The following is a 23,862-nucleotide window of genomic DNA, read 5'->3' as shown; positions in this document are numbered from 1 at the left end:
AGGAGAAGAACGAGGCCGACTCACACAGGAAGTTCATCAATAGGACATTTTATTTCATACGTCTGTTGTCTTTATTCAAATTACAGTAATATACTTGCTGAGATGACCACCGGCTGCAGCCCGGACAGCTAAAACTCACAGCTGTACTACTAGAAGCAAACTTAAATCAGTTTTTAAAATTATTTCGCAACAGAAAGAAAAAAAAAAAAAAAAAAAAAGCAGGTATGCCAGGAGACGTGTGGTGTTGGCGGTGACGTCAGGTCGGGTTTTAGTGCTGTGGTCTTTTAAAAAAAAGAGAAAGGAAACAGAAGAGGAAGAAGGAGGAAGCCTGCGTTTGCGTTGTACATGTGGTAAAGGAGCAGAATTATGGCACATTTGGTCCACGTTGGTAGTTTTATTCTCTCGATTTCAAACATGTAAGAAACAAAAAGAAGAACAGATCAGAGTTTACATGTTTCTGCAGCACAGCATTAAAGACAGCATACTGAAAACACGACTGTAGGGGGCCGCCCTCTTTAAAATCTGGATTCAGCCAATCGTTTGTCTCTATTCATCATCATCATTATCAGAAGAAGGATTAGAATGGTCTTTCCATCCAAAATGACTGGGGGGAGGGGTGGGTGGAGGTTCGTGGACGATGGACGATGGGATGCTTCGGACATTCACAGGAAGTAGTCGGGAGTGCGTCTGGTCACATGGGGCTCACCGCGGCGAGGGGCGGGGTCAAACTGAAGGCTGAGGAGACAGAAGAAACCTCGTTAGTGATGACTTCCTTTAAGTCGAGTGAGGTTAGATCAGTTAAACCTTAGCTTCTGTAGCCATGGTAACAAAGACAGTCATGTAATTTTAGTGGATGAGAGACCTAGACTCAGACTGTACATAAAAGATGGTCACAGTGATGTAAAGCCTTGACCTGGCATTTTAAAATCAGATGTTAAGGAGCGAGCCGTGGAGCTGCTTGTCCGTCACAATGAAGCCCCGCCCATAAGCCCTCCCCCTTTCTGGATGTTTCAACTGTAACAGGACCAAAACTTCCAGAATAACATTTTATTCAGACCAAAATCTCATCAGGAGAGTTTACTGAGCTCAGCTCATGTCAACCTTCAGGAGTCGCCCCCTGCTGGCAGCTGTCAGTGTGTCCATGAATGAAACTGAACGTGTGCTCTGATGTTTCTGACTCAACATTACGCAGAAGCACAGTCTGCAGTATTCATGCTAAACTTTTTATATGAAAGAAGAGAAACAAAAAAGGAATCTGGGGATTCGTGATGTTTAGTGTGTCCAACCCTCGGGGTCCCCACACGGCTCACTTCGTGTATTTTACATGGATCTATTCATATTTAACCTCAGCACCGTTCGGCCTCTCATATGATGTGAACGCATTCTTCGTACTTACAAAGAATATTTCAGAGTGTCGTCCAGTTCCATGATGGCCGCCTGGTTTCCACAGCGGTAGCAGTAGTTTGGAGCACTGAAGATGGTCACCACGTTCTTGTCATGGCCCCAGTTGTAGCCCTGCAGGAACAAACATGTCAGTTAGACTGGGACACCTGTGATCAACAGGGGGCACTACTGAGCTGAACGAGCAGGGCTTCTTGGGCTCAAGAACAAGTTTCATTTCTTTGTTTTTGACGTTTCTGAGTGAGAATCAGCCAGTCATTAAACGACCAATCAGCACAGAGTAGCAGAAATATTTTACTCAAAGACAAAATCGTCTGTGAGAAGAAAAAAAAAAGGAAAAAAGGACTACAAAGTCGTATTTCACTTCAGACACATGAAATTGTCAAGTTAACCGTGAACTGAATGGCGTGCTAACATCAGCAGGAACGGCTCTCGCAGATCAGTTCAGGAAAACTGACGAGAACTTTGTAATTTTAACATTTCCAGTGAGAATAACGGTGGAACCAGAAACTCTCAGCTCGACCTGCTCTGATGAAACCAGCGAGGGTGACCGCTCTGTCGGGACGAGCGGAGGGTTCATCTGTGGGCGCGGCGCGTCCTCGGCCGGCTGTGATCGGAGCTTTCCTTCAGCTGCAGATGAAGTTCGGGCAGCTGCTTGGCGAATCTTCTGAACAGTGAACTGAACCTCCGTGGGAGTGAAACTGGGACACCAGGGAGGAGATGAGGAGCCTGCTCCAACTTCATGTTGTTGCCATGGAAACCAGAGGATTTTTATAGGACCCTTCAGTCCACTTGCTGTGTGAACACGTGTGCCAGGTTTAACATAAAAATAACAGGACACGTGAGCGCCGGTCTGTGAGGTTCACCACGACAAACCTGCAGCAGCACGGGTTTCTGAAGCTCATCATCATGACATCAGAGGACAAACGGGTCACCTGACCGGGACAACGAGGTCACCCGACCCAAAATAAAGTGTTTTGTTTTTTTTCTTTCTAATCTGAATCATAACAGGTTGGATTGCCTTCTTTTATCTGAAAAGCCGTTTACGCAGCCAGATTTTTTTTTTTTTTTTTTTCAAGTGAACCCCCGAGGAGATTATGTACAAACACATATTCATACTCATTCTTTGGTTAAATAGCACAATATTTTCACATAAAAGTGACACTGTGCTGTGAAAAAGCGTCCAAAAGTCATCGTTTTACCTCCATGACCAGCTGATGGGCGCGAGACACCAGAGTGAGGCCGTTGGCATGATTGAAGGTTTCAGAGATGTCCTGACCGAAAGTGTAGCCGGCACCTCGGGGAGAGATCCCCCACCCGCCGCGGTCATCGGGGTCCGACCACAGCAGGTCGCACATCGGGCCCTGAAACAGAAGCAAACAGCTCAGATAAACCACACAGTTCAGAATCTTAAATATAAACCTGATAAATGACGCTTAGAGTTTAAACTAGAAGCACAGATCATAACTGCACTGCAAGCAGAAACTCATGATGGACACCGGACGTTATTGAAGGTTTGATTGGTGTTGCAGAGCTTTGCAGAGTACTGATTTTTTAAATAAACTGCTCTCCTGTTCTTGCTTTGGTGACAATTTTGTACATAAAGCAGTAAAATTACTACGTGTGAACAGATGAGCTGTGCCTGTAGTTTTTAAAGTAATTAATGACACAATCAGGTCTAACCTCGGCTCTGGCTCCTCTGCAGCTCACGAATGAGCGTCAGCATCGAGCCGACCGACGCGTTTGTTCTGCCTATTTATCACCACAAACTGCTGTGGTGCCAAACGTGGATCAGTGTGAAAATAAAAGCTCCACAGAGGCCGTCTCTCAAACAACCGACGGGCTTTCGTTTAAAAAGTATTTCTGTCCTCCGTAGGAAGCAGGTGGTTTCCATCCCTGACAATCTGAAAGCTGACGTGTGTGTGTGTGTGTGTGTGTGTGTGTGTGTGTGTGTGTACCTCATGTGGAACTTCTTGCAGGCGGTCCAGAGCTCGTATGTGATCCAGAGTGTCTATGGAGGGAGACAAGCCTCCGTGGAGACAGAAGATCTGAAACAAAGAACAACAAAACCTCCAGCTAAATAATTCATGAACAGATTCACCAACAAACAGTTAAAAACATCTTTATTCAGCTTTAAACTCAGGCGGGAGTGTGTGGACGCTCAAATATTCACTCATGAAGAAAGAAAAACCCAAATAAAACTGACAGGATGTGGCTGAAAAACAGACAATAGGGTAAATGTTTAAGAGGCGGACAAACCGCAGACACGAGAAACAGGCGATTAAAAATAAATAAGAATCATGATCCATGCTGACCGTTTTTAATGTCAGATTCATGCTCAAGAAAAAGATATGCCACATTTGCCAAAAATAATATGATCATCATTCTTTCATGTGTTCAGGTTTCTTTAATCAGCTACAGTTCACAGCAGATCTCTGCACTCAGCTTCTATTCTAGCCCATCAAAAAGCACGACGGGAGGAGATTTATCATCTATGGAACAATCCAAACAATCATGAAGTCATTTAAATAAAGTGGTTTCTCCCATTTCTACTCTTTCTAGCTGCATCACCAGCAGGGGGCAGTGATGCAGCTACAAAACGTTTTCCAACCAACAAACAAAAACACTTCTAACATCTTATCAACTACTGGGTGTGTGTCCAAGTAACCATCTGTGGGTTATGATAATAAACACAGTGTCACACCTGAAAAAAGGAGCACTGATTTAACCTTACACGCAGGGATGGGATACGAGAACCAGTTCTTATAGTAGAAGAACCAGTTCTTGGAATTCTAGTAGTCTACGTCCTTGGAATTGTTAGTCTGCCTGCCTATAGATCCTTGTACACTGGCTACGATCAGCTGATTTCAGTTTGTGTGTTGGAGGAGGAAAATAGTGGCGCCGTCTCCAGCGTGGACGCAATGATAACATGGAGACTCCTCCAGGGGCCCGTTCTTCGTACCTCGCTAAGTAAGTTAGCCGGATTTGAATGTTGACGATTTCGCGTGATCTTGGATCGTTCGGTTCTCCGAAGCTCATCTGGGACTTGCTGTCATAGCAACAGATCCGTGGCGTAAACCTGCTCGGGAGCAGGTTTACTTTATGTAAACAGGATTAGATCGCGCCACTCAGGTATGTCCGCTGCAGTTATATGAAAGCAAGAGCGATATTTCTCCACTGTTTTACCATAAATAAATATTATCAATGTAACTAAAGATAATGCAGCATTTGATTCTTTTATTGATTTCATGCAGATACATACAGGTCATTTCCGAAAAAAAGGAAATGTACTATTAATCATTCTATTACATGTAGTAGATCATGTCAGATGTAATTCATATTTTAGAGTAGTAATAGTAAATTACTACGTGCAATCAAGATGAGAGACCATGACTATAAAAGCGCGAAGGTGGATTTGGGAAGTCTGTCGCAGCCATGTCCTGTCCGTTTGTACGCGAGCAAGGAAGGTGCAAGATTGATAAGGAGAGTTTACAGAATTTAGCGTATATTGCGGGATAGACAGGATCCTTTAGCTCAGCGCGACGGTGTGCTCATAGAGATATCGATTCTCCGTGAGGGTATTATTTACTTTCTTCCTCTCGCTCTCTCTCTCTCTCTCTCTCTCTAAATATATATATAGATATATATATAGATAGATATATATAGATATATATATAGATAGATATATATAGATATATAGATAGATATATATATATAGATAGATATATATAGATATATAGATAGATATATATATATATATATATATATATATAGATAGATATATATATATATATATATATAGATATATATAGATATAGATATATATAGATATATATATATATATATATATAGATATATATAGATATATATATATAGATATATATAGATATAGATATATATAGATATAGATATATAGATATAGATATATATATATATAGATATATATATATATATATATATATATATATATATATATATATATATATATATATATATATATATATATATATATATATATATATATATATATATATATATATATATATATATATATATATATATATATATGTACACTTACTGTACTGTATATACTTACTCCCGACTTACTGTGCATGCTTCAGTCACCCCTTGCATGGGAACAGGTAAAAGTGATGGAGTGTTATGTCAAACTACACACAAAAAAACCCACAATGTCAATAAATGTCACAGTACAAAAGGGGTGTGACGAGGGGTGCAGGACCACCACCTGTCTTTATTTGCTCTGCCCTTTTCTTGGTTGCTGTTATAAACAAACAAACAGATTATTTCAGGGTCTCTTTTCAAGAGACTAAAAGCAATATAAGTGATAAATATTACCATTCTGTGGAATATTCTTATATTTCACTTTTACTTGTTCCCATGTTAGTGGGTCCTGTTGTGGCTCTAATGTGAAAGAGGATATGATGTAATATAATATAATGTGGTATAATATAATATCACATGATATAATGTAATATCATGGATCACTTACGAGTTTAATTTGTCAGCAACTTTCTGCCAGCCCTCTCTCCTTGCTTTTGCAGCCTTTGCAGTGTTCCCCTGCGTTTTAATTAAACTCTGAAACTCCTGATATCCCTCAATCAAGAGTTCTTGGTCTGCTGCCGTGAAATACTGAGCGCGCTCCTTCGACATCTTCGCCGACCAATCACAGGGTTGCCGATCAATGTTTCTACTATCGATGCGTAGCCCCTTTTAAGCCACCCAGTGATCTCAGATTACTTCATCCAGCTATACTAATCGTCAACAACAGGTGTGTTCGGAGAACCGGATTAGCGAGCTCAAAGTTAGCGCGATGATTTGATCTTGGATGTGTCATTTGATCTTGGATGTAGTAAGCGAGGTACGAAGAACGGGCCCCTGGACAGAAGCGCCTGCATCATACTGTTAACACATGCTCTTTAACAGCATGCTAATGCTAAGCTAGTCAGACAGCATGCTCAAACTAAGCTAGCCCAAGAGCCCAGAGTGACACTAAAGCTGAGTGAATCCCAACACCACACCGTGGTGGTGAAGTCCTAAATGATGACCTTTAAAGTGTTTGTGCTAATAACATCATGTACAGTCAGACAGGCATGGAGAACAGCACTGACTGGGAGGCTTTGAACAGATCACATAGTTCAATTCAACATATGAGACTGAGAATGCACAAGCAACTACTTAAAATCTATTCAATTTATCATCTGTGATATTATTCTGTACAATTCCAATGTATTTTGTTCATCTCCCTTAAATAAACAGGCAGCCTTAAAGTATGAAATATTCATATACAAATACACATAAATGTGTGTACTGTCTGAGTGGCTGATGGTGCCCCACAGGCCTCAGTGTGAGCTTGAAGACATTTATAATGTTAAAGTAGTTTAATGTGTCGGTGCTGACGATAAACACATTTTGAATGAAAGCCGGGGAACTTTGGTAACACAGAAACGAGTGGCTATTCTTTGTGACCATATGGATCGGTCCCTCATATCACCATTATTTCACCTAAAGCCACCAAGTTAATACTCAAAAAAGCTGCAGCAATACACACAAATATAAACAGTACTTGGTGACAACTTTGCTTTTAGCCTCTAACCCTCTGGTTGTCCAGCGTGTAACTGGCTGTTTTTGACTACTTTTGATTTGGCCGCTATATTTCACCTTTAAAAACTGTTTATCTTGCCAATCTGTTATTTTCCCCCTTTGACATAATGTGTCAGCACAATTGATCTAAATTCAGACAAAATATAAAATACGAGTAGAAAGTGATATTTTTGACTGTAAAACCCACAAGCATGTTTAACGAATCATTTTCATAACTTGAAATGCAAATAGAAATTTTACATTTTTTAAAAATATGCACAAGTTTTGCAAACAACAAAGTTATATGGTACTATTTACCTAAAAATGCAGCCAAGGCTCAAACGTTTTTCATATAACCATTTCAAATTATTTACAGAACAATCAGGTGCTCTTCGTCAAATAAGAAGGCACACAAATTATTTATGCAACTCCAAAAAATAGTTTGTGTCCACTATAACAGAACAGCACAGGGATAAACCTGCAGGTCTGACAGCAGGTGTGTCGCTCAGCGTTTACACTGCAATCTGCCTTTGGTGGCTTTTTTACAGCAACTGTGACGTTCACTAGTAGAACTGACACACAAAACAAAACAACGACTACACACTAACTACACAAGACAACACACTAACTTGAGACTCCAAACACGATAAACATCACAAATCTCTCACGTATCAAAACTCTCTCTCTCTTTCGCTCACTCGCTCTCTCTCGCCAGTCACTCCTAAAACTTCCCCTCTCTTCCCAAACAACCAAATGCCACATGTTGCCATATCATTTTTTGATTGGTCGACATGGTACATTTTTCTACCAATAGGGGAGGAGTGTTTTTTCTTTTTTCACTCACAAGCAAAGCGTGTTTGCTGGCGCTCTCCTTAGAAAACGCAGTTTTTACCGTTTCTTCCTGGAGTAAGCGCCACTGTTGTATTCAGAAAAAAAACATCGGTTTTACGTGACCTATCAACACAATTTAAAAACTGGATATAGTTTGAAATCCGCACGTTCGACCCAAGTTGAAATGGAGACTCTGGGTCCGTCGACCCCAGAGGGTTAATCAGAAAGCCTTAAGTTAGCTAGTTATGTATCGGGCTAATGTTTAAAGCTTTCACTTAAGTAAATTAACTCATATTACTGCTAAGTAATGTTAGCTAAGTTCACAGCATATTCCATAATAGCGCTGCCATACTGCATCACACTCAGTGCATTTCAATCACTTCTCCAGCGAGTTTGATAGCTAGCACAATAATAATCATAATTTTAAAAAATAGCATGTGTAACGTACACGTGTACATTACACATGCTACATACACATGCTGGAAAATTATTTACTAGGACTCACCTATCATGCGACTAGAGAGCGCAAACTCCGCTCTTGTCGTTTTCCATCAAACGCTCATTAAAACAGCAACCTACAGGTATGTTAGCGCACTCATCCCCGACTGTCCGAGGGAGGGGCGGGGTCACACGTTGAAACAGACAGAGGCGCAAAGCAGCCCAGGCGGGGAAACTTTGCTTTTACATTTTGCGACTCATTTTATTTCTCTATCTGATAAGAAAACTATTCAATCAGATAGTTATTTGTGGTGAAGGAAATACAGTTACACTTTCAAGCACTTTTAAGCACCACATCTGAAATTCAAGCACTTTTCAAACCTTGAAAAAACAACATTAAAATTCAAGCATTTTCAAGGATTTCTAGCACCTGCACGAACCCTGCAGCGTGTTTCAGATCATTCTACATGGTAACATGACAGTAATGTAAAGAGTAGTGTAATGAATGTCTTTCTCCTGGGAGTAATTCAATAATTTACTGCATTACTTTTAAGAAAAGTGTACTGTGTAATATGTGTATTAACGTTTTTACTTGACTTTGAGTATTGACCCAACACTGATCACAACAAACAGGAAACACCTCTAACTGACCACACAACATGAAATTAATCTGCATGAATTGATATGCTGCTCAGTGACTGTGGCCACTCTCAAAGCACAGCCAATGAGAATCAATAAGGGAATTAATAAGGAATCAAATCGATAAGTAATATTAATAATGGAATCTGAATAACTAAATTCTTATCGATTCCCATCCTAATTGCAGGTCTGATCAGATGAAAACATCACAGTGAAACTGGGCGTGGCGCGTCCTACCTGTCCGTCGACCAGCGCGGTGAGCGGCAGGTAGTCGAACAGGTCTGTGAAGTACTTCCACACGTTAGCGTTGCCGTACTTCCTCAGGCACTCGTCGTAGAAGCCGTAGACCTGTGTGATCTGCCGAGACTCGTGGTTCCCTCGCAGAATGGTGATTCGCTCCTGGAAACGAACCTGAACGACAATTGAAAAATAAATAACGTTAAAGACGATCTAAACCCGGGTCAGACCCCCAGGGAGCAGCATGCTGACTCAGCTACATGTTTAATGACTGTTCAGTCAGACTTCATGATGTAAAATAGAAACGATTAGCTAAAGGAAACCATCACGCTGTGATACCGAGACAGGAAAGAAGAAGCACTCAGACAAAAGTGTGACATTTCTCCTGAAAGGAAGGAGAAACTCTGCTGGCAGCCTCTAGAACAGAAACAGGACCACCACTCCCCACCGGGGGAGGAGTCTGACGGCAGGATGAGACATACCGGAAGAACCTTCGAGACAGGAAGCTAGCTGGATGGCATTAACTATACTTTCAAAATAAAAGCAAAGAGGTTGTAAACTACTAAAGCAGCAGCGCTGTTCTCTCAAACAGGTTAAAAAAAAATTATAACAACCAGGTAAACGTGTGTGAAACATGCAAGTACAACAACAACCACAGTGATGCAATTTTCTAAATAAAGTTTCTTTGCATCATTTTTATTTGTCTGTGTATCATTTTAACTACATTACACTAAACTTTAAGTATAAATAACTTTGTCTGAAGGGCCGATCACGCCGGTGTGTTCCTGTGAACAACCAGGTTTCTGTAAACTCAAAGCTCACAGCCTGTGAATCCCACAACAAACCTGATATCTAACCAGAATCACACGTCAGAGTCCAGGTCTGACACGTGTTGTGGTTAGAAAACAAAAAAAAGGTCATTAAAGTCCATCAGTTTCCTTGAGATTTACATGCTGCAGTTGTACTGTGAACACAATCAGATTCAAACTAGTTCACATCATTTTCACATCATGTGGTTGCTTCTGTTCAGACCACATTTATCCCCCGACTGCTCCTCTGTGTGCAGCAGAAACATTGGCCATCTCCTCAGTCAGCTGATTTCCCCTCACATGTCACCACTTCATGTTTTTATAAAACGTGTTTATGATGCTCTAAAACTTTACTCAGATTAAACGTCTGCTCAGCTGAGCTGATGTTGATCTGTTTGTTTGAACAAGTCGAGTTCAGACGAACTGCAGATGATTTTTGGAAGCTTTCAGGCTGACGGAGCAAACAAGTTCAGTCTGCTTCTTATCAGAACAAACAAACAGTCTGTCAGCCTGTGGCGACCGAGAGGGCCGCTGTGATCCTAACAGGAAGTAAAATCAGAGAACATCAGCTGACATCAGAGCGCTTCCACGCAGCACATGTGAACGCCACACAGAAACACAGAGGTTTACCTTTAACGTGACGAGCAGCGTGACCGTCTCCACAGAGTAGTAGCCTCTGTCGACGTAGTCCCCCATGAACAGGTAGTTGGTGTCGGGAGACTTTCCTCCAATCTTAAAGAGCTCCATCAGGTCGTGGAACTGACCGTGGACATCGCCGCACACCGTCACCGGGCATCGCACCTGAGGGGACAAACACAGAGTCACATGGTCAGCGCCACAGAAACTGTTCAATGAAGCTCATTTGTTTTGTTTTTGTTTTTTTACACCAAGCCAAAAGGAAGCCAGCGTTTTGCTTTTTTTATCTTCCTGCTCTAACATCCTCTCCAAGGCCTGATTTTAGATAAAAGCACAAATATAGTTCTTAGATACTGGCCCCGATGACTGATGATCAAATAGGATCCAACTGTTGGGTCATATTAAATAAATTACATTTTTATTAGGAAACAAAGCTGAAGGAAAAGTCAGGGATTTTCTTTAACCCCGAACAACCTGGTTTTATGTTGACATGACTCATGTTTGTGTCTGCAGCAGAGGAACGTCAATATTTAGGCTGATAACAAATGAACACACATGCACACACACACACGGACACACACGGAGCTGAGCGACAGTACGTGAATATTTAATGCTGGGTTTTATTTGGGATGCACTGACCTGATCTTTGAATCAGAAATTTGATCTCAACTCAAAAGGTTGAACTGGGTATCCATGACAACAGGCTGATATATTCTAGTCAGTTCTAGTTTTTACTGTTTGTTAGCCTTTTGGACACAAATACATCAAACCTGCAGGAATCAGATCAGCAACAAAGACGATGAAAATGCTGATCGGTGTAACACTGTTCGACCTTCAGGTGACTCACCTGTGCTCACTAATTACCAGGAATGTGTGCGACTCATCAATTGGATGTTTAACAGCTACGGCACTCGACAGTTACATAACTACTCTGTGGTTAAACGGAGCAGTATTTCATTAATCTACAACCACAGTTTCCTGTAAAGCTAGCCCAGTTTATCGGTGGGCCATTATCAGCGTCAGTATATAATCATGTCAATAAGAAACAAAGATGTTAGAGACATCCATTTGTTTTGTTTCTGAAAGAAAACAAACATTCCCAGCTGATCTGTTGGAATATCACTAAATATCCACACTGGTGTTAAAACTCCTGCATGTGTTGGGCTCTAGTTTCCTGGCACACTAACATAAAACCACGGGACCAAGGCGCCCACATCATGCACATGATGGCTGCAGGTGCTAGCACTGCTAACGTTAGCCTCACCGTGCTGAGTACACTGGCATGTTTGTGCAACATCACACTGAGCGCACCAATTACTGCCAAGGCACAACACAAAGTGAAGTAACGTTTCAACACACCTGGATTAATACCTGCAAGGGAAACGTCTTCATGTCACCTGTAACAGCATCAAGCTCTCTTCAGGATATGCTCACTGGATCATAACTGGTCTTATCAGACACTCCGGTTCAGATCCAGCTTCCTTTTAGAGGAGGAGGTTTCTCTGAAAGCTGCCGACACCTCGGCACACCTGATGTCGTCAGGCAGCTTTCACTGTCATTTCTCTCGACTGTGTTTTCCTGCAGGTTGTTTCTCCAAACATCAAAGGGATCAGTTTTACCTCTTCACCATCAATCAGCCCTTTCATGTGTTCACACACAGTAAACGTAACTTTCACTCGTTCCTTTTAGTACACCTGAGTCTCAAAGAACCCCCTACTTCAGAACATCAGCGTTTGCTTACTTCAGGGTTTAAAGAGGTTCTAAGCTGCTGACAGAAATCCTCATTTTTGTTATTGTTTATAAATAAAAAAAAATGAAGGCACCAAAAAATGTTTAAGAACGGCATTAAAATAAAAGACAAATCTGATCCGATCTGGGAACTGCTCTGTTGACAGGAAGTCAATATGATCAACTATCTAAACAAAGTTCTTTAAGGCCGAACACACAGGAGGAACAATTTCCTCAAATCACTTCCACCTTCCTCACTGCAGGTGAATCAGTAACAAGCAGCTGACAGGAGCTGCTGTAAATAGGACGTTCACCGACGGCTGAATGTTTGGATCAGTTTTGTGCTTTTGAGGGAAAACCGTTTCCATAAAAACATGGCGGTGGGCATGTGTGCGAGCCCACGCCTCAGCTGTAGGCAGTGTAAACAGGGTGTGAGATTGCTCAAACACCCCACAGGGAACAAACCGCACACTGAAATCTGTTCCTCAAATCTTTTCCACACTTTGATACAAATGAAAGAAAGAATTTGGACAAACAGCCACCTTTCTACACCTGTGCCCTGCAAAAATACCATCAGCGGGTGGAGAGCTCATTTAAAAACAGGCTGGTGCTCACCTACACGTGCTGATACCTGGAAACTGTCCATCATTTCACAGCTTGTTTCTTCATGCTGCTTTTATGGGGGTTTTTTTTTAAGAGCAGCCTGGAGGTGTTTATGAGGAGAAAGGAGCCTGTCACAGTTTACAACTCCACTATCTAGAAGGCTCCCTGGGCTGGATATTGTCAATATTGTCAAAGGTAGAGTCCTAGTACCGTGGCTCTGTGAGCAGTGCAGCTCAGGTTAACACAGAACTACGGATGCATGTAAAATGTTAACCTGAGCTCCGCTCCACCCGAGTCACAGAGCCACATCTTCACTCTGAAACACATAAAGGACCGATGACCCATAAACGGCTGACTTGGATTAGAATCTAATCGTTTGATATCAGCTCTGGTTTTTATCTTCTGCTTTTCTTTTTCCTCGTGACTTTCATTTTTCCATGAATAATCAATAATGACTTCGGAAAACTCACCTCCTGAACGTTGGACTCCTTGGTCAGGATCTCCTTGGCCTGTAGAGGAAACAGATTTAATGAGTGTCTTTGGGTTGTTGTTTTTTAAAGGAATCACAGCTCAGACAGTGGGGGGGATCATGTGACGAGCTGATAGGAGGTGAAATCAAACTAAGCTCCTACGTGCCCAGAGTCACACACACGACTGTTTTTGGTTTGTTTGTTTGTTCCTTCTTAAGATTTCAGGCCCACGTGACTGTTTGGAAACCTGCTCTCCTCACCCCCACAGCTCTTTTAAATGAGTGAGAAAATAAAGTTGATCTTATTTTAGAGTTTTAACCATCAATCACTCAGCAGCTAAACTTCCCTCCTTCCCATCAGAATTCATAGGATACACAGGTTACAGCTGGGACTGCCTCATTTTTGACCAGCTAAACACGTCATACACATGTGACATTTAAGCTGTCATTTTTTTTTTTTAAATTCTCTTACTGATAAAGTGAAGTATTATTAATTTATTTTACTGGAAACTAGAAACAGCTAACCGGGCAAAATGCTAAATATCTTTTTATGCTGTACCAACAGTGTCCTCCAACCAGAACCCTTCAGAACAGCAGGTTATAGTTCCCTCTATTCGAAATAACACCATCTTTGTTAGTCAAAATGTCAGAAATATCCAAACCTTACACAGCCCTTTGTTAAACACAGTAAACTCATCAACACTGAGTCATCAGCTACATGTGGACCCGTCGTGTGAGGTTCATTTAGAGCAGGAAAAACTTGCTGCAATGAATCATGCAACAGCTTAAATACCTGGAAATATAAAATCAATAACCTTTAAAAATTTACCCACCTAAGGAAAAAGTCCATAAACATGTTGCTGGTTTTTATTCAAATTTACTGCAAACAACAATGTGTAGGAAGAGGAAAATAAAGACTTATCAGTACTTTTTACATCACTTCAGCTCCACTCATAGCTGAAAGATGACAGCATCTACCTACAACAGGCCAAACTTCATTCATCTCATGAATTTTACTGTTATTAACTGTAATAAGAGCCCCCTTCAGTAATTGATTAGTTCATATGAAGTCAGCTGGCAGAACCTGGCTGCGCTCAAACCTCCTCACCCATCTGACCAATACCACCTGGATACTTTCATTTCCCCTCAGGTTACTGCAATAATCTCCTAATGGAGATCAATCAGATATGAGCCAGTCTGTGCCATGTTCATCATACCTCCATTATATTCTTCTGTCCTTCAAATTTCATGCCATGTTTATCCAGTTTTTACTTTGAGACTTTCATCTTTTTATTATACTGAAAATCTAAGAAGACAAAACGGGGACACCAGAACCTGTACTATGAGTCTCTTTATTTATTTATTTTTTTTAACATCTAAACCATCTCTGACTCTGCTGATTAGCTAGAAAGAAAGAAATGACTGATTAGTACAGACGGTTTCAGCCCTCATTTAGATGTTAAATGGCACCAACAATGGATTCATCTTCATGCAGAGAGCATAATAAATCAGGTTACAGACATTTTACGTTCTGCTGTCTCGGACGTGGATTTTCAGTTTGATGGGCATTTTCTCTGTGAACATCGCTGCTATAATAGAAATGTCTTCAGATCAGATCATTTAGTCAACGCACACTTCTAAAAGTATGCAACGAGGAATATTTCGGGTTTAATCGCTTCGACAGAGGACGAGAGCCGCCACACGGCTGCACAAACGGCTCATTTTTAATGGTGCAACCAACCTGCCATTTATGCAATCAAATGGTTGATCAATACATTAAGGGCGCGGTACTAATCGATCAATCGCGACACACATTAACAGATGATTAGCCTTAAGAGAGAAATAAGAATAAAGCCCCCTACAGTGAATGGCTGAATCAGGCTGAATCCCGGCCTGTGCGCAAAAAGCAGCGCAGGTAATAACCGGGCAGTAAAATGGGCTGCGTCTATTTCCTGGCACTGGGCAAGAGATGCGATTTTTCGGCCCGTGTGTAATGAGTCGACGATAGTCGGACAACAGTTCACAGTAGGGATTATTTAATAGAAATACACACATATATATCACACCTGAAAGGGAATTCTGACTCAGAATGCGGAGGACAATTGGGCGCAAACAGCCGCCTCGTCGCTCCTTTATTCCGGAAATTAACCGGAGCCACTTTCGCAACACAGGCCGCGCTGGACTGAGCCAGGCCTGCCGGGAAATCATGTCAAAAACTTTGGAACTTACCTTCTCACAGAGCGTCCGGACTTGGTTTTCCGATAGCTGCTTGCACTCGTTTAGCTGTTCGATCCATTGGTCTAACTCTTTAGTGAATGATTTGTCTTCCATGACAGCCGCGGTAGCTCGCTAAGCTAGCTGTGTTAGCTACCTGAAGAAACAAGCGGGCCTGTGTCTCTACGCTAGCTGCTAATTTAGCCTTTAGCTCTTCGTATTGTTAACCCACCGGACCGGTTGGAAAAAAATCACCGCAACAGTTTAAAACAACGACCTGTTTAATCAACTTCTATCATGATAAATGACCGATGTTAAGATACCAATGTTAAAAACACGGGTCTATCGGCCGGGGGAGTGAAAAGGATCAAAAGTCCCCGATGCGGCAGAGCGTAGCGGCAGAATACAGCGGCGTCGCAGCGGCTAGCCGATTTGCTAAAGGAGCTAGCCACAATAACATCCGGGGATTTAACCAGCGTGTCGACTCAGCACAGCAGTGACACCGTGTGGACAGACCTTGAATTACGGCGCGAATGCGCGCCACAACACTACTAGTACTAATACTAACACAGTACAAGTACAAAACTACTGCTGCTACACTACTACATTACTGCTGCTACAGCTTCATTACTGCTACTTTCACAGTACACCTACATTACTGCAATACTATAACTACGCTGTTACTGCACTATCACTACTGTTAATGAGGAGGTTCAAAGGAAAGTTGAAATTGTTAACCTCATGAAATCAACCGGTCAGAATGCAAAATAAAACAGCCATCAATCTGTTGCAGTATATCAGAATTATATAGTGTAACTTAAAGGGAGACATAAGCTGTGTCCCAAAACGTAGGCTGCATCCTCCTGAGGCCACATTTGTAGGCCGATTACATCACAGCGGCGCAGCAAAGGCTGTCCCAATTCGTAGACTCCTCCGAAGCCGGTCGACAAATGCGTCCTCCTTTTCCCCAGATTTGAAGGATGGGTCGGGTGTGTCCTTCGTGGCCCACCATATCCCAGAATTCAGTTTCCAACAATGTCAGCCGCTACTAAGTAATAAGTACTCTTATTACTTTTATGTATTTAAAAAAGTAATAAGAGTAATATATGTATATGTAATACTTTTATGTCCACTGTGAGCGACCATCTTTGAAGCCGCTCACACCCTGGGCCATCTGACCTCAGGAAATCACATGATAGGGTGGGGCTAGGTTTCACAATGAGCTCACCCGAAACCCTGGCTGATTGTGACCTACACCCATTTTCACACCTTGGCTCATGTGATTAGGTAGAGGATCATTAGGAGGTCCATTGTCCCTCTAGGGGGGGACACTCCCACAGGGTTTAAATCAAAAATCAAAAAACAAAAAACTAAATAAACTTTTAACATATATTCAGACAAGAATGTAGCTGTGTAAACTTCAAATATCTGCTTGGTTTATCAAGACATGACATATTTGCAAAAGTGCTCCGACGTTTTCGGAGACGTCTGTTAGCCACCAGCTTGATAGCTGACCGGGGGTTCAAGGGTCACTCGAGCCGGCGAGAACACCAGACTCCTGGCACATCGTTAATCGTTCAACATTCAACACATGACACGGAGATGCAGCTGGTCAGAACGCTCTCTATGGTGCTCCTGTAGAACACGGTGAGGATGGGAGGAGGGAGGTTGGCCCGCTTCAGGCGTCTCAGGAAGTGGAGGTGCTGCTGGGCCTTTTGGTGACGGAAGTGATGGATGTGACGGAGGTGATGTTGAACTTAGGAATAAAGGTTTAAACTCAGGAGACCAAATCAAACTCACCTCAGCTGCTGCCCCATGTGGGAGTGTGTAAGTGAGTGCAGTCCTTATATAATGTGTGCCAGGTGAGTGCAATTAAGGGCAAACTCTAGAGCCAATCGAAGGTGAGAAAGGGAAACAAGGTAAGTCAGGTAAGGTTAAGGCGAGTGAGGAAGAAAAACAAGAATCTTTGCAACAACTACTACTAGTAAACTACTACACTACAACTGCACTACTGACACTGCTACACTATTGCTAGTATTACTACAGTCACACTTCTCAAATCGTGGAGTGTAAATGTTTAACTGCAGACACCACTTTGACCTCTGACTTGTTTTTCCCGCTGAGACCTAAAAGCAGCGTCAGAGCTGTGCCTGCAGTCTGAAACAAGCTCAACAGATCCAGGATCACTTTTCCTGATCCGGTTTATCTGATCCTAACATCAGCAGTCACGTGAAGCTGGTTATGAGCTTGATAAGTCGACACAGGTTTATGAACCTGGTTGCAAGGGCGTTTACACGAAAGGGGCGGGGCTAGGAGCATCTTATTTTAAAATGTTTGGGTTTTGGGGCCGCTGCTTTTCATATTGTATATTAATGAGATATGTGCTATTTCAAAGTCTTTGAAAATAATATTATTTGCGGATGATACAAACTTACTGTGCTGTGGAAGTAACTTGGAACAACTTCTGAATGAGCTAGAAAATGAATTAAATAATCTGAAGACCTGGTTTGACCATCATAAATTAACATTGAACCTGAGCAAAACAAAATTCATAATATTTGGGAATCGCACATATTCTACTAATAGTAAACTGACAATAAATAACACTGAATTAGAGTATCTGAAATAAAATTCCTTGGTGTGATAATACATCACAAACTATCCTGGATTCCCCACATTACTCATATCAAAGGCAAAATATCGACGTCTCTGGCAATTCTCTACAAGGTCAAGGATCTCATAAATCAAACATCATTATATATTCGAGCACATGCATTCTGTAGACAGATATATACATGAAAACTTGATGATTTTTAAGTTTTGTTTTTTTTTGTTGTTATTTCAATTATATTTGCATGTTCGAAATAAAATTATCTATCTATCTATCTATCTATCTATCTATCTATCTATCTATCTATCTATCTATCTATCTATCTATCTATCTATCTATCTATCTATCTATCTATCTATCTATCTATCTATTTGCAGCCACCAAAAATAAAAATAATAATAATGATCATGGAATAAATGAGGGATTTATTCAAAGAAAACTTTGCAAAGGGATCCACGCAGCACCTGCCTTTGCACTGATACCCACTGTGGAATAACACACTCACTGTGTGGATGCTGGCTTTGTTCTGCTTCAGGGAGAATTCTTCCCACCTGCCTGAAACGCGCAGGTGCCTGATCCTCTACAGTCCAATGTAAATACATGTTGTTTATGAGGTCTTTGTTGTAAAGAAAAAAAAATGTAGTTCATCAGCCAAAAAAGCTAAAATCATAAAACTTTGATCCTTCCCAGCAGACGATGAGCGTTCATTTGTTCTGAGAGTTGTAGGTAATAAATCTGTAACTGAAACGCACATTTGAATATGTTTGTTCCTGATTTACTCTCAGTCACTGTGACGAATGTGACCGATGATCTATTCCTGAGTCTCTGACAGTTAACCTCTGACATCAGCTGCTCTGTGTGCACTGTTACTATAACAGTAATAAACAAAGATAGAGGATGCCGCCCGGTCGGGGAATCGAACCGTCACTACGGATGTAATATATTTTTGGCCACTGTGGTCTTCTCGCACCGTTTCGAGTTTGAGTCACAGCGTTTTTTAAAAACTTTCCACTTCCAGAGAAGAAATCGGACCTCAGAGCTTCGTGTTTGTTAACCACATGTAAGAAACGTCGTCTGAAATAAGAGTAAACCTGCAGGATAAATATCCAGCTGTATTTTGAAGATCTATCGGATTCATGACCGCTAGCTTCCATCTACACTGATGCCCGAGACCTTTGGGACAATCCTCTGTGGACTGATGAGAGTAAAGGTGAATCTTTTGGAAGGTGGGTGTAGTGGAGGTATCAGGATAGACACAGCTGTGACACTGATTCACTCTTCAGCACTACAGTCGCTCCGGTGTGTCGGCCAGAAACACAATTAAGGCCAAATTGTCCCAGAATATGGAAGGAGGAGCTTAAAGTTTGGTTTGAGGCAGTTTATTCTTTCACAGCGCGGTTCTTGTAGCTGTAATCACATATGTGTTTTTTTTAGGAAGTACACAATCAGTGTTGGGCGAGGTACTTGGAGTTATTTTCATAACTCAACTTCTGGGTAAAAGCCATAGGTTGGTAAGTTGGTTTATGGTGAGCAAATATTGGTTCAATAGTCATGACTCTGGTAATGTGCTGAGTTCTTTAATTCACTCCACAGCTTGACTTGTCAGGCTCTGCGAGGCAGACCGTGGGGAAGTGGGGAATGAGGACCCAAATGCTGGACTCTTTATCCTGAACAGTGCGTTTATTTACAGTGCAGCAAAATGACAATAATTCCCCGTGTGCTCCCCTGACTCCCTTGTTGTTTCTTCTTCTCAAAAGTCCGTGCTCTTCACTCCCGTGTGTGGGCACACCCCGTGCTTGCTGCCCTCCGGTGTTCCACGCTCTTCCTGAGGGGAAATAACAGAGGCAGCTGTCAAGACACTTAATTCCAGTAGGCATACCCGCACAGACTTTAACTAAGCTAGAAGACTGACGTGGAGTCTCACGCAGCAATCCAGCGTAGAGGAGCGCTCAGCCACACTGCTCTGTAGCTCCCCCGACGATCCTGATCAGTTGCAGGTGTGTGATCCTCTCCCTCAGGTGTGGCCAGTCTCCAGGCTGAACACACCGACTTACACATACCCACAAACAGACGAGGGACAGCAGCACCAAAAATACACGTCCATAAAGTATTCAATAACCCTGGGTTGCTCAGACCCAGGTCCGTGACATGACTAATTCTGTTGGGTCATACGTCGAGCAGCTTTAATCAAAATTAGGTCAAAATTTTACCCAACTGTTTGGGTTGAAGATAAGCCTCAGATGAAGCCACATCAGTCTTCACAAAATGCCATTTTCAGCTAGACTGTGACCTGATCAGATCACTGGACTTCTCCACTACTATGAAATAAAACATGGAAAGTAAAAGGTGAATTCTAACAATTTGAAAATCATAGAGTTATTTTTGATAATGCAATTTATTGGTTTAATCTAGAGCTTTACCTGCTCATTAAAGGTCTTTTAACAGATAACACCAGCTAGCTTGTGATGAAGAAAACTATTCCTACTTAACAATGCTTGATATCATCTTTTGCAGTTATAATTTGAAATGAGGCTGAGGTTGCTCTGTTTGACTAACTATTTAGAGATCACTGTATACAGAACAAAGGAAGTATGAGACTGGGTGTTGCATTTGTGGGACAAAGGTAAAAAAAGAAAAAGGAACACAGTCGATCTAAACTATTTAATTTAATTCAATTATTTAATTTAACCTAAATGACCTCTGTGTTGATAACAGCATCTTTTTATTTTAAAATTTAAAGGCAATGATAATTCGTCCAATTTAGATTGTTTAAAAAAAAGATAGATTGTGCTAATACTTTGACCCCCTTTTTTCCCTCGTTTACTAGACTGCACAAAGGGCACGCGCATCCCTGCGCTTAGCTCGCTTGCTACTAAAGAAAACGTGATGGCAACAGCAACAAACGTGAGTATTGATACTGCCACCACCAATATTTAGCCACCATCTTCAATCCTCACTCTGATACCACAGTAGCTTTAAGGTCCTCCTCTCCAAAGTTTACGTGTGTGTGTATATATATATATATATATAAAAAAAAAAAAAAAAAAAGAAAAGAAAAAAACACCCAGCACGCCCCTGCGGGCGGTTTATCCTTCAAGCTCGGGTCCTCTACCAGAGGCCTGGGAGCTTGAGGGTCCTGCGCAGTATCTTAGCTGTTCCCAGGACTGCGCTCTTCTGGACAGAGATCTCCGATGTTGTTCCCGGGATCTGCTGGAGCCACTCGCCTAGCTTGGGAGTCACCGCACCTAGTGCTCCGATTACCACGGGGACCACCGTTACCTTCACCCTCCACATCCTCTCGAGCTCTTCTCTGAGCCCTTGGTATTTCTCCAGCTTCTCGTGTTCCTTCTTCCTGATATTGCTGTCATTCGAACTGCTACATCGATCACTCGGCCGTCTTCTTCTGTTTGTCTACCACCACTATGTCCGGTTGGTTAGCCACCACCATTTTGTCCGTCTGCATCTGGAAGTCCCACAGGATCTTAGCTCGGTCATTCTCCATCACCCTTGGGGCATCTCCCATTTGACCTTGGGACTTCCAGGTTATACTCGGCACAGATGTTCCTGTACACTATACCGCCACTTGGTTATGGCGCTCCATGTATGCCTTGCCTGCTAGCATCTTGCACCCTGCTGTTATGTGCTGGATTGTCTCTGGGGCATCTTTACACAGCCTGCACCTGGGGTCTTGCCTGGTGTGATAGACCCCAGCCTCTATGGATCTTGTACTCAGAGCTTGTTCTTGTGCTGCCATGATTAGTGCCTCTGTGCTGTCTTTCAGTCCAGCTTTGTCCAGCCACTGGTAGGATTTCTGGATATCAGCCACCTCCTCTATCTGCCGGTGGTACATACCGTGCAGGGGCCTCTCCTTCCATGATGGTTCCTCGCCTTCCTCCTCTTTCTTGGGTTTCTGCTGCCTGAGGTATTCACTGAGCACACTGTCAGTTGGGGCCATCTTCGTGATGTATTCGTGGATGTTTCTTGTCTCATCCTGGACTGTGGTGCTGACACTCACCAGTCCCCGGCCCCTTCCTTCCGCTTAGCGTACAACCTCAGGGTGCTAGACTTGGGGTGAAACCCTCCATGCATGGTAAGGAGCTTTCTTGTCTTGATGTCAGTGGCTTCTATCTCCTCCTTTGGCCAGCCTATTACCCCAGCAGGGTACCTGATCACGGGCAGGGCGTGGGTGTTGATGGCCCGGATCTTGTTCTTACCGTTCAGCTGACTCCTCAGGACTTGCCTGACCCGCTGCAGGTACTTGGTGGTTGCAGCTTTCCTAGCGGCCTCTTCATGGTTCCCATTCGCCTGTGGGATCCCCAGGTACTTGTAACTGTCCTCTATGTCTGCAATGTTGCCTTCTGGTAGTTCAATCCCCTCAGTTCTGACTACCTTCCCTCTCTTTGTTACCATCCGACTACACTTCTCCAGCCCGAATGACATTCCAATGTCATTGCTGTATAGCCTGGTAGTGTGTATCAGTGAATCGATGTCTCGTTCACTCTTGGCATACAGCTTGATGTTATCCATGTACAGGAGGTGGCTGACAACCGCTCCGTTCCGTAGTCGGTATCCGTAGCCAGTCTTGTTAATGATCTCACTGAGGGGGTTCAGGCCTATGCAGAACAGCAGTGGGGACAGAGCATCTCCTTGGTAGATCCCGCACTTGATGGTGACTTGTGCTATGGGCTTGGAGTTGGCCTCTAGTGTTGTGTGCCACATTCCCATTGAGTTCCTGATGTGTACATATATATATATATATATATATATATATATATATATGATGCTACGGCAAGGAGGAGTCAGGATGCCAGGTCAGGGGGGGAGATATCAGGGGGGAGATATCATCACCCCCACCCGAGATTGGGTACATAGCCCCAAGTGCGATAGGAGAAGGATCGTTGAGTGCGAGAGGAACTGACCTGAAAGATAGGATCATGGCCAAGCTTGAAACCTGGATCCCCGTGGCCGGTTACCAAGATTACGTGAAGTACCCTCAGAAGGTCTGCTAGATGATGTTAATGCAGCACTACGGATGATACCTACAACCACGATTACCGACACTAACAAGCTGATCTACACTACGGCAGCAGTGATCAGTGAGATGCTTGGCTACAAGTTGAACAGCCACAGGGGCAGTACCCTCCATGGAGAAGGAGGCTAGAGGGCAAGATCAAAGTAGCACGAAGGGAGGTTAGCCAACTAACGGAGTTGCAGAAAGGCGCGACAAAGAAGGTGCATAAGAAATACAGCAAGCTGTCCATACCTGAGGCCTTGGAAACTGCCAAGCAAAGACTCACAGCCTTGGCCAGCCGCTTGAGGAGGTACACCAGAGAGATAGAAGGCAGGAGAATAAACCAGCTGTTCTCCACAGAACCAGCAAAGGTGTACTCTCAGTGGCAAGGAACAATAACAGAACAGCACCACCAAGGCTGGAGACGGAGCAATACTGGAAGAGCATATGGGAGAAGGCAACCCATAACGGCAATGCTCAGTGGCTAGTGGATCTGAGGGCAGACCATAGCGACCTCCCTGAACAGGGTCCAGTAACCATCACAGTGGCAGACATCCAAGAAAGGGTCTCCAGTATGAAGAGTTGGACAGCACCAGGGCCCGACATGGTTCACGCCTACTGGCTGAAGAAGCTG

The 23,862-nt window shown here is 42.7% G+C and overlaps 1 protein-coding gene across 1 annotated transcript; it reads right to left on the bottom strand.

The window, feature by feature from the left end:
• Positions 1–32: 32 nt before the first annotated feature.
• LOC116321343 (serine/threonine-protein phosphatase 2A catalytic subunit beta isoform) lies at positions 33–16,056 on the bottom strand. Its single transcript, XM_031741150.2, has 8 exons — positions 15,622–16,056; positions 13,394–13,432; positions 10,587–10,757; positions 9,148–9,321; positions 3,360–3,449; positions 2,604–2,765; positions 1,397–1,515; positions 33–735 (listed from the first exon to the last, which is right to left on the bottom strand). The coding sequence occupies exons 1-8, from the start codon at positions 15,721–15,723 to the stop codon at positions 663–665; spliced, it is 930 nt and encodes a 309-aa protein (XP_031597010.1). The 5' UTR covers positions 15,724–16,056; the 3' UTR covers positions 33–662.
• Positions 16,057–23,862: the final 7,806 nt, after the last annotated feature.

Source organism: Oreochromis aureus, linkage group 12 (genome assembly GCF_013358895.1).
Source record: "Oreochromis aureus strain Israel breed Guangdong linkage group 12, ZZ_aureus, whole genome shotgun sequence".
Classification (NCBI taxonomy): Eukaryota; Metazoa; Chordata; class Actinopteri; order Cichliformes; family Cichlidae; genus Oreochromis; species Oreochromis aureus.
This window is presented reverse-complemented; position numbering and strand designations above follow the sequence as displayed.

Excerpts from the sequence above, each read along its gene's own strand:
- LOC116321343 (XM_031741150.2), bottom strand. The coding sequence starts at position 15,723 with ATGGAAGACAAATCATTCACTAAAGAGTTAGACCAATGGATCGAACAG. Across the intron at positions 13,433-15,621 it reads TCCGGACGCTCTGTGAGAAG|GCCAAGGAGATCCTGACCAA; the intron begins GTAAGTTCCAAA and ends TTTCCTCTACAG. Across the intron at positions 9,322-10,586 it reads CGCTGCTCGTCACGTTAAAG|GTTCGTTTCCAGGAGCGAAT; the intron begins GTAAACCTCTGT and ends ATTGTCGTTCAG.